Here is an 11,472-nt window from a genome sequence, read left to right as displayed (position 1 = left end):
TGTCAAGACTTTCCATGAGAGAGGAGGTCATCGAATAGGGGATCAGAGAAATCAGAGGGTTCAGGAGTCCACTTGTGAACAGGTTTTGGTGAGGGAACCTGGGGGTTCCCTGAGAGAGGCGGTCCTATCCGTTTAAGCCGGGGGTTTGCCTTCTTAGGTTTCCCACAGGATTTTCCTGTCGAGTCTTGTTGATGCAGTCGATGAGTCTTCTCAGCCATGTTGATGCATTCGATGAGTGTTGAATCAACTCGATCGATCCCAGAAAGCATGTCACCTATCCGATCACGTCGTACGTTTGAGGTTTCTGGGTTCTGCTGTGTCTTGGTTAGGCTGAGAATGGATTCTGCGAGCTTGATACATCCTTCAATGGATCGTGAGACTCGATCCACTCCGTCGAGTAGTTCCGAGTTTATGACCTTAGGGCGCTTGGTAGATTTGAGGTAAGCCACGTATTTTCCAAGAGTTTCGGAAGATTGAAAATTTTAGGAATCGTGAGTGGTGTCGGACTCAGCTGACTCGCTAAGGCGAGTTGGAGTCAGAATGTTCGCCGCATTTTCCGAGTTGGAGTCAGGTGAAGCCTGAGTTGATGGATTCCCGCCGAATTCAGCTGTTTCAGCGAGTTGATCATTGGTAATTGCTTTTGGTTCCTTGGGGGCGATCAGGTGGCCGGTGAAGCCGCCTGATCAGTCAGCCGTGCAGGCCCAGGAACCAAAAATGAGAGTTGTGCCTTCAGGCATGGTGTTGGTGTCGCTTGATTCGGCCATCAAATTTGCTAGTGAACTCGCCGAACCCCCTACCTTGCGTGCCAGCTGTTGGTGTTTAGCCACCAAGTCTGCTCAGGTATACCCTTAGCAGTAGGATTATAGGCAAGGGATCAACTAGCTCTAGACTCGATGGTGCAAGGAACACAAAAATTTAGACAGATTCAAGCCACAAGGTGCGTAATACCCTACGTCCTGTGTGGTTGCTTGTATTGCCTTAGATGTTGTATGAGGTTGTCTCTTTTTGAGGGAGTCCCTGCCCGCCCTTATATATCGTGGGGGAACAAAGTTACATGGAAAGTCCTAGCCGAGTACTGTTGAAGCCCTACCTCAACTCAACCGGGTAGTTTTCTTGTACTACATCTAGCTCTACGCCTATTCGGGTAGTTACAAAAGAGGTAAATTACATCCATGCGCTATCTCTTACTATAGAACATTCTACGCTTGTGAGCAGTCCCGCTGCCCCGAGTCTGACAGGCGGCGGCCTGGGCTGCGTGCTCTGCCTGGGCGGCGACATCGGCAGCTTGGGCCTTGGCGGCCGCGGTGGGAGAGGGGGGGGGGGGTGGGGTCTGGCCATCGGGAGGTGGGAAGGGCAGCGTTGGCGTAGAGGTGCGGCCTGGCGCGCGAGCTAGGGCAGCGGAAGGCGAGGCGGGTGAGGAACCCGGTGTCTTGATACCAAGAAAAAAGATGGCTAGAAAAAATAGATTGATTGCATATGGTGAACAGGGGTTACACATATATAGATAAGGATCGCGATGGTTTATAGAAATATGACCAACCAAGGGATCTTTGCCTAACAAGGCAATCAGCCTTCCCAATCCTCTACTAGGGCCAGTGCACAAACCAAGGAGGCTGTGTGGCCAGGTCCCTACAGCCCAAACTAAAGCCCAATACAATTATCTTCTAACAGAGAGAATGTAGAAAGCAAGAGCAAGATAATGTAGTTTTGCCAATTTGTAGTTGCACATAACATATCCAACTCGTTTGCATACTTTGTAATATGTATAGGAAGCCAGAATAATATTTTAAGGCAAACTGTATGCCTCTATCATTATATGTTGTTTAAAATATTTCACATGGCAAAAATTAATACTTATGGAGGGAAATATTTCACATGTAGCAATGCACGGGCATAAAACTAGTTTAATAATAATTACTATATATCAATAAATTATTTTAGATCACTACATATTTGAACTATTTCAGACAAAATAAGGGTCGGTTTATCTTTTGTATCTTTTGTATAATAAAATATTTTATTTATTATTTTTTAAAACATGTGCACGTAACACGTGCATTTCGACTAGTAGAAATTAAATAATTCTATAAGTTTTAAAATAAAATAGCACTATTAATATTTCCATTTTGACACATGGTTATTGTGCTTGTAAATAGTAATAGGAAGACTAAGATAGCTTCTGCATATACTTTATTTATTCATTTCGTGGTCCAAGTAATATTTCGTAAAAAATTCATTGACATGTAATAAACCTAAGTATTACTAATACTTTTGGTGGTAAAACAAGAATTGATCATCATTATGAGCAAATTGCTGAAATTACATGCAGCAGAGTATTCTAGGCGAACGCTTGCGCTTCCACTTCTGCCTTAACCATGTCGGCGTACAAACCATCACGATGGTTCGCTAGAAGGTCGTCGTGGCTTCCGAACTCGATGACCCTTCCGTTGCTGACAACAGCAATGCGGTCGGCTTCACGGACAGTGGAGAGGCGGTGTGCTACCACGATAGTCGTTGCACGCCGTGAGACTTTCCTGAGTGCTTCCTGCACATGCTTTTCGGATTCAAGATCCAACGCGCTGCTAGCCTCGTCCAGAAGTAGTATCCTGGATTGCTTGACGATTGCTCGTGCAATTGCGATCCTCTGCTTCTGCCCCCCTGACAATTGGACCCCACTCTCTCCTACCTGCAGGAAAAAAAACAATGGTTCAGCAATCCTTTTCAGCAACATATATGTATACAATGCGAAGTTATGTAGCTTGAGTACATTTTTAAGCTTATTTTCCTCAATGCAAGTGATTGTCTGTTTTGAAACCATCATATGATTATTTATTATTATGAAAGATGTACTAGGTATCTTGTACAGCTTTATATTAGGAAAATATGAACTACTACAGAATAAGCATGCAAGAAAAAGTCAAAATAAATTTTGATAAAAGCCTTCTTCTTACCATTATTTTCTGAAATATCTTATAGTGGATTTGCTAAAGATTGGTTACCTGAGTATCATAGCCATCGGGAAGCCCAGCAATGAACTTATGGATGTTGGCCTCCTTGGCCGCATCTTCAATCTCAGCCCACGAAGCCTTTTGGTTGCCGAACCCGATGTTCTCTCTTATGGACCCAGTGAACAGGGCCGGCTCCTGGCCCACCATCGCACACTCCCCTCGAAGCCACTTGAGGTCCAGTTCCCGTACATCAATACTCCCTACCATCACTTTGCCATCCACCGGGTCGTAGAATCGTTGTACCAACCACACCACCGTGGACTTCCCGCTACCACTCGCACCGACCACTGCAGTGGTGCTTCCTGCCTTCACGCGCATTGAGAATCCATTCAGCACTGTCACACCTGGACGCGATGGGTATGCAAACGTCACATTCTTCAGATCCACATCAATGGGCCTCCCATCTTTGATTGTTCGCCGCTTGGCAGCATCCTCGTTGATCGTCGGGCGACGCTTCAATATGGACAGTATGCCCGCGATGGCCGCTGGTGCGCCGGATGTGTCGGGGGCAAGGCCAGCCAGTTGGCCAACAGAGAAGGAACTTAGCACAAGGATGAGGAAGATCTTGGACACGTTACCGAATTTGGACTCGTCTCTCTTTATGAAGAGAGCACCAGCCCAAAGTGTGACCGTGTAGGCGCCGTACATGGCGCCTTGGGAGAGCCCGAGGATGATGCCCATGATCTGTGACCTCCTCCGAGCCTTGGACACGGGGGCATCGAGTGCCCGGTTGAAGGTTCGGACGATGTTGCCCTGGGCGCAGAGAGCAGCCACAGTGCGCACGTTGGACACGGCGCCAGCGGCAACGCTGCTGGCCCTTGCGTACGTGCCATCGTCCGACTTTGGGCCGACGTTGATGAGCAGATTGAGATAACTGGCACCAAGCGTCAACGGCGTGCAGCCCATGGCGACAAGCGTCAGCCGCCAGTCCAGCGCGAAGCATATGCCGAGTCCCACACCGGCTGAGCCCACGGCCATCAAGAGCACGGCGTACCTGTCTCCGAACATGGACCGGAATGCGATGGCGTCCCGCGCCAGCCGTGTCACGAGGACACCCATGGCGTTGTCTTCCTCGTCGAACCACGCCGGCTCCTGCTTCATGATGGCGCGGAAGAGGCGGTCTCGGACACGCATGGTGAGCCGAGCACCCGCCCATCCGCACAGACCCTGCTGCCCTATCATGGTCAGGATGCAAGCCACGCCGAGGCCAACCACGGCGACCGCCAGATAGCCCACCTGCCGCTTCATCTTTGACGTGTCGGCATCAAAGTACACCTCGACGGCCTGGCCCAGGAGCAGCGGGAACACCGAGAACACAGCTCCAGCATTTATGCCCATCAGAAAACCCAAGATCAGCAAGGGGCCTTCCCGCCGCTGCAGCTGCCATATTTCCGAGACACTGAACTTTGCGGGAGCATCCTTCGGGCTCGCCTCTTCGTGGATCGTCTCCACACGGTGCCGTGACTTGGACATCATGGACATCTCATACCCTGACTCATCGGTGAAACTGTTGTGCGTAGTCGTGGCGGCGGCAGCTGGCTTGCTGGGCTCCGAGGTGTCGGACCTGCCACCGTCCGCCGCGAGCTTCACAAGGGCAGCGTATGGACCGCCCCGAGCCATCAGATCAGCGTGGCGGCCAGACTCCACTACGGCCCCGCGGTCGAGCACGGCGATGGTGTCAGCATTGCGGACGGTGGCGAGGCGATGGGCGATGACCACCACGGTGCGCCCGGCTGAAAGGTGGTCAATAGACCGCTGCACCAGAGCCTCAGACTCGGCGTCCAGGGCGCTGGTGGGCTCGTCCAGCAGCAGGATGCGCGGGTCCCGGATGATTGCGCGCGCGAGCGCGATCCGCTGCTTCTGCCCACCCGACAGCTGGGTCCCACGGTCGCCAACCTATAAACAGGGAAGCCTTATTAATCTGTAAGAATTGCTAGCTGTAACTGTAGCATGGCATGTCCAAGTTTGCTCACAGCTCACCTGTGTATCGTAGCCATCTGGCAGGCCCAGGACGAAGGTGTGAGCATTGGCCTTGGTGCAGGCCGCGAGGGCCTCTTGCCTCGTCGCGTTCTCCTTCCCCATCATAACGTTCTCTATGATGGAGGTGGCAAACAGGATGGGCTCCTGTCCGACCAAGCCGATCAGCGAGCGCAGCCACCTAAGATTTAGCGATGGCAGGTCCTGGCCGTCCAACTTAATCGTCCCTGCACCAACACGAATAACCTAGAATCATCACAACACATCCACCACACCAGCAAATAAACATGCATGAAACATAGATCCCATGTTGCTTTTTCACCTCGCGTCGGGTCGTAGAACCTTTCGATGAGCGCGAACATAGTGGACTTGCCCCCTCCGCTAACGCCAACAAGCGCCAGCATCTTGGAAGCGGGGATGGTAAGATTCAGGTTGTACAAGATGATGGCCTCCGGGCGCGACGGGTACGTGAACTCCACGTCCTTGAACTCGATCTGCCCCCTTACTGTCGACAACATGCGACCGCCGCTATCGTATGCGTCAATCTCCGGCACCCGGTCGATGATCTCGAAGACTCGCCCCGCCGCCACCGTCCCCTGTGCGAACTGGGCGTAGTAGGACAGCGATAACGCCAAACCCCTGCGCACAAGGAGGTTGCCATCAGCAAAAAGAAAGCATGCAATTCTTGGGACATGATAGATATATATACATGCCTTCCTCCGACCATGACACCGAAGAAGCAGGCGATTGCGTCGCCACCTTTGATCTCGCCCTTGGCAACCAGGTCCGAGCCATACCACAACGCCAGAGCCCACTGGGAGTAGGTTACTAGGTAGATCATGCCCATACCTGCGCCCTTGGCGAAGCCCATCTTTATACCGATTGGAGCTGCCTGGTTCAGCCACTCAGCGTATTTGTCAGCCAGCCGGTCCTCCATCACGAAGGAGAGGACAGTCCGGATCGAGCTGATCGCCTGCTGGGCCACGCTGCCTGCACGTTGGTATGATGCCTAGTACACAACCGAATTAAATTAAAGCAAAGCAAACAAAAGAAAAGAAAAAGATTATTTCAGCCCAGTACACTGAGCGTGCTGACCTCGTCCCTGGCGGTGAGGCCGCCATAGATGGCCTTGTAGGCGATGCCGCAGGACATCATGAGAGGTGTGACAGCGAAGACCGCAAGAGCAATCTTCCATGATTTGGTGAAGCCGACCGCGTAACCGAAGATGAAGGTGAAGACGTGATGCACAAAGCCTGCCATCTTATTTTGCATGTAACAGACAATTAATTAATCACCTGCCTTGTTCAGTACCAAGCACTAATTCAGGGCTCTTCACTCACTCCGTGTGTTACTACTCTGTTACCTTCTCTCCCATGACATCCTGGATTTGAGCGACATCACTGGAGATGCTTTGCATCACCTCGCCCGTGCTGACCTCCGTGTCGAAGAACCCAATCTTTTGCCTCAGCACCCCCTTTAGGTACTCCCGTCGTATGCGGAGCGCCGACCTCTCGCCAATGATCCTCCAACACGTGATCTCTGTACGCTCACAGAGCTTGTCAAGAACATGCGTGCTGACTTGAAAAGGAAATACCAAAACAGCATGCTTACCAAGATAGGCCCCTATCACAACTACTGCAGCAAGAAACACCATGTAAAAGCTGATCTGCAACCAAGGTGGTTTGTAAAACGATTAGCTTCGAAGTAATCTGGTCGCGTGAATTTCTGTGTGTGTGTGTGTGTTATTTTGGTAATTTCGTGTCTAATTATTATAGCACAACGAACTTGCCTGTTTGACATCCGTCATCATCTGTGCCTTATCGGTGTTGACAACCTTGTTGATGAAATTCCCGAACAGATACGAGTACCAGGGAAGTGAGCCACCGTTGATTGTGGCACCAACACACCCGAGAACGAGGAGGAGGATGTCTAACGGTGTCGAGTACTTAAACAGCCCGGAGATGCTGACAGGCTTTCCGATCCTCACCTCGATCTCACAGTCGCCGTCGTCCTCGCCGTCGTAACTGTAGCCGCCGCCGTCGTCGTAGCGCTGGCTGTGGCTGTACGACGCGACGCTGACGTCGTAGCCAAAACTAGGCGCGTCCCGCCGCGGCGGAACGTAGAGCTTGTCGTGGTTGTCGCGCGAAAAGGAGACTTCACGGGACATGGCGTTGTTGTAGGTGCCGCTGTGCTTCACCATCGCCTTGTCTCCGGAGTCTAGGCCGGCGGCCGTGCGAACGGCGGTGGTCGAGCTGACGATGTCATCGTTGCTGGCAAAAGAAGTGTTGGGCGCCACAACGATGGCGCGGCTCGCGTCGGTCACGACACTCTGTAGCTCCAGGCGCTTGCCGCCGCCAGCTCGGGGCTGCCTCGCCACCGACGACCGGTCTCGGTATGTTCGTCTCGACGACCGTGTTGACAAGTAGTAGTCCCTTGCTGTCCGGCGGAAAAGCGCTGGCCCACGCCGGGAGGCAGACTCCGACGACCCCGCCGGTGCCCATGGCCCGATGGCTGCGCCGAGGCCGTGCGGCTGCGCCCACGACGTGTCCGGCTGCCAGGACACGGAGCTCTGCCACGACTTGTCATCGAGGCCCCGGCGCCCGACCAGCACAGGGGCGGCAAAAGAGGTGGAGTTGTCTGCCGTGGTGAAGGGAGAACGCGCGCCTTGCCGGCGACGCTGGTGCTTGCCGGAGCGGGAGAAGGAGAAGTCATCCATGAGAGAACAACTGGCGGAAGAATCCTAGCTAGGCCAATTTGCCGAGCGCGGCGTTCGGTTTGATAGGAAAAGGCTCCCCTCGGCTGCAGCTCCCGATGGTGCTCTGTGATTTGGACGGGAGCGCGACTTCTGCCGCATCGCCTTAGGATACAACGAAGCTTTGTCACGTTGCAATTGGCAAGTTGGTGCCAGGCCAAGACCATCCCTTGGCTCTCACACACTGCAGCAGTAATATAATATTCGTTGACTCACATACAACGGTGAGCGGCCGTAAATTTTGGACCAAGTAAAATGCCTTTTAGTTAGGTGGAAAATATCAGTAAACCATTCTGTGCTTTGGATCAGCTGATCAATGTATTGTGCACAGTGTGCCCTCAAAACAAAAATGTATTTGTACAGTGAAGTTAACGGTTGTCTTTTAATTTATTACCTATTTGACACTTCCGTCCTTTGCGCCACTTAACTCACACAAACAATATATAACGTATGGACTCTCCACTATCTTTTCTAGCCTAAAACACGACTATCAAATCACCTCCACAATTTACGAAATTTTTTTGCACAGAAGTGATACTGCATCCATAGAAGAAAATCATCGCTCCTGGTAAGTTAGGTTATGGTGTCGGTTGACATGGTGGTGCAGGCAGCAATGGTTGTAGGCGGTATCGGATCTTCAGGTGGGTGGGGACAGGGAGGGAGGGAGGGAAGACAAGCGGGCAGTGTCGCTGAAACGGATTTGGTGTTGAAGGCCCATCATGGACAGCATATTGCAGACATTGGGGAGTGGATAGCTACTTGATTTGTCGCGGTAGAAACAGATGGGGATCGGAGAGGAAGAACAAAACAAAAAAATTCCAGGATTGGTCGGTTTGGAGGGATTGCAACATCTAAACCCCAATTGAACAGCAAAGTTCCTTCTCTTTTCGCTAAATCAACCGTTTGCAACTTTGTTAATTCACCGCTGCTTTGAGTTAACTTAAAAGTTCATTTTCTTCATGGCGTTTAAGAATTTCTTTACAATTAACTAATCAATTTATAAACATGTTTAGTGCATAAATATTTGGTGAACACTACAACGAAAAGATTAAGAGTAGTTAAAAATGTATTTTTAGGAACGGGTGCGGTACCCGCTTCTGCTTCTCACAGCTAGAAATTAAAAAATATATTCCTATTTTAGAGGACTTTTTCATGACATTACACTAATAGCAATCGATAATATATTGGAAGAATAATTTGTGGAAAAATATCACTCAAAAGACTTTTTAAAATTCTAATACGCCAATTAGAAACAAACAGAGCACATATTGAACGGTGAATATGCCCTCGTGGAATGAATTAGCAATCCATGATGTCATGTAAGAAATTTGATAAAACAACAAAAAGGAGTTACTTCATCGTGTGTGCATACCATTTGCAAGACAGCACGAGCTCTCACCCAATGTTCGGGAGCTTGTTCGAATGATTCAACAAGTTAACATGTGTAACCAGCATGCCTTGTTTGGAGGAGCTAAAGCTGAGGGCTAAATTTTAGTATATATTAGCACTCATGTACATGCTAAAGTTTTTGAATCTTTGCTTTTAACCACTCCAATTTGAAGAAATTAGTGCTAAAGTTTACCACTTTCATCTATTAGATACAAAAACGGGACCAATTTGGTGTGGCTACCAAAGCTGTCAACAACGCACTAACGGAAATTTTTTATACGGTTGGTGCTTGGAAGTTTAGCAAATTCTGACAAAGAGCATCAGTGCATCACCTTATTCTATCACTTGTCTCCAGCGGGATCGATCTACTGGCCTAGGCGTGGTGGAGTGTGACCAATGATCCAGCCATTCACCACGATCCCTCGCCATATGGAGAAGAAAATCCGACTAAAAGATTTTTTTTCCTTCGCTGTCTACTGTAGAAAGGTGAGTAGTGTTTGTTTCCTTGCGTAAGGGGCCACGCCTCTCTCTCTTCCAAATGGCAAGATACAGCACGATGTAGGTTGTGAGATATGTCCTGTTTTGAGGAATCCAGGCATGCGGATTTAGTTATTAGTTTCGAAGAAGGGTCAGAACTCAGCCATGTCATAGAAATCATCACCACCCAAAGGTTCAACATCATGACAGAATTGTTTATATGGCTCATTAGGCAGTAGACAACTACGTGGGAATTGAATACAAACAAGCCTTCCAACGCTTCCAGATGGAAAGCCATGGTGAACATTCGAAATAGCCACAGCCTTTTTTTGAAAGGGGAACCTTTATTGATTTCAGGAGGGATATACATCAACATCGTTTTGAAATTTTCCCGACCTCTGCTCTAGGAGCACACAGCCTGATACAAAAAGCTCTGACATAAACCGACACACTAATGATTGCCAATTCTAAGACTAAACCGCCACCCATGCGTCCGGGCAAAAAACTCATCACCGTAAGTAAACCTGCCGTGCCATCGTTAAGGCACAGAGCCGCAATAAACGGTTCCTGCTTGACAAGTTTTCGGCATGTCTGATTCATAACTGGCAAGTGTCTAGTAGGGACCTGTCTAACTGTTTGAGTTTTTGTGAAAATATCTATTATTGCAGTAAATCGAAAGTTTTGACCTTGTCTGTTTTCTGGGAAAAGTGTCAGGATGCCCAACTCCCTTAATGTAAACAGTCATCATAACAGAATGGTCTGTAGTGCTTGAGCAGCGAGATGATTTTGCTGGCCACTAAAAAGGGCGTAGCGGCAAAAAAAATTCACGCGGCAACCACGTGTAAGAACTGTTCAATTTGACACCGTTTTATGCAAACCATCGATCATTATTTTTAAGATAAGAGATGACACATGTCCTCATAAGAGCATGACACATGCTAACCCACATCTAAAGACTTCAACAACCAACATGTCATGAACTTAAAATGATATCAAATCTGGTAGTCCCGGTATATGCTCTACAACATGCCTAAGATCAAGCACATATACCGTTTACAAATAGATAGATCACCAATGAACCGTAAAGAACAATTTTAGTCATTGCAAGAGTTCAACATAAATATTAAAAGTTCAAGACGTAGGAGGTTTAAAACTGAAGTTTAAAGAGGTTTAATCTTCCATTACAAGCCTGGGGCTCACGAATAACATAAAAAGAGATGAAATTTAGTTCAATGTTTTCGTCATGCTCTCACAAATACAAGTTATGCAGCAGATAAATTAATAAAAGTGCATAAGCAATGGCGTATTTTTTAAGGGCACCATCATGGTCACATTGCTTACTCCTCTCCCGTGCCAGGATGGCGGGATAAAGTGGCTAAAAACAACTTCGGGCTCACCTGCAACTTAGATTAGAAAGCAACATAAGTACAAAAGGTACTTGCAAGGCTTACACGAATAAATAAACAAGGATTATGCAAGAAGGCTCAAAAGATGAGGCTTTAGGTTTAAGTTATTATTGCATAAGCATGAGCTCTGTAACTAACATCTGGCTCTCTATCAAAATTAATTATTCCTTCCCAACTCACCACACTAATTTTAGTTGATTATGCCAAGAACAAGTAATTAATCATAAAGGTTATATGAACTATTTCCATCATACGCGAAACTTTCTACGAAGAATTCGTTGGATAAGGAGCTTGCTCATAACCGAGAGAGCAGCAATTAAAATTGATTTTTAACTTTGCAAGGGTGTACTTCTTTACCCACACTATCCAAAGGACCATAAGGCTCACCTAACTAATCATGTTGGATAAGGGGGTACTCACGTCAACCGTTCCCCACAAGCCTCGACCATTGAGGGTATGCCTA

At 48.6% G+C, this 11,472-nt stretch overlaps 1 protein-coding gene across 1 annotated transcript; it reads right to left on the bottom strand.

The window, feature by feature from the left end:
- Positions 1–2,251: 2,251 nt before the first annotated feature.
- On the bottom strand, positions 2,252–7,701 carry LOC120680947 (ABC transporter B family member 19-like). The gene is made up of 10 exons (XM_039962515.1): positions 6,775–7,701; positions 6,597–6,651; positions 6,349–6,524; positions 6,081–6,245; positions 5,691–5,994; positions 5,308–5,631; positions 4,989–5,212; positions 4,573–4,904; positions 3,000–4,515; positions 2,252–2,686 (listed from the first exon to the last, which is right to left on the bottom strand). Exons 1-10 carry the CDS (start codon positions 7,699–7,701, stop codon positions 2,339–2,341), a joined length of 4,371 nt encoding a protein of 1,456 aa, XP_039818449.1. The 3' UTR covers positions 2,252–2,338.
- Positions 7,702–11,472: the final 3,771 nt, after the last annotated feature.

Source organism: Panicum virgatum, chromosome 7N, assembly GCF_016808335.1.
Source record: "Panicum virgatum strain AP13 chromosome 7N, P.virgatum_v5, whole genome shotgun sequence".
Classification (NCBI taxonomy): domain Eukaryota; kingdom Viridiplantae; phylum Streptophyta; class Magnoliopsida; order Poales; family Poaceae; genus Panicum; species Panicum virgatum.
This window is presented reverse-complemented; position numbering and strand designations above follow the sequence as displayed.

What these genes read in the sequence shown, in the direction of transcription:
- LOC120680947 (XM_039962515.1), bottom strand. Translation starts at nt 7,701, where the DNA reads ATGGATGACTTCTCCTTCTCCCGCTCCGGCAAGCACCAGCGTCGCCGG. An exon ending in GCCTCACCGCCAGGGACGAG is followed by an intron (nt 5,995 to 6,080) that starts GTCAGCACGCTC and finishes GTTGTGTACTAG; the next exon opens with GCATCATACCAACGTGCAGG. An exon ending in CTCGCGGCGGACGGTGGCAG is followed by an intron (nt 4,516 to 4,572) that starts GTCCGACACCTC and finishes TACGCACAACAG; the next exon opens with TTTCACCGATGAGTCAGGGT.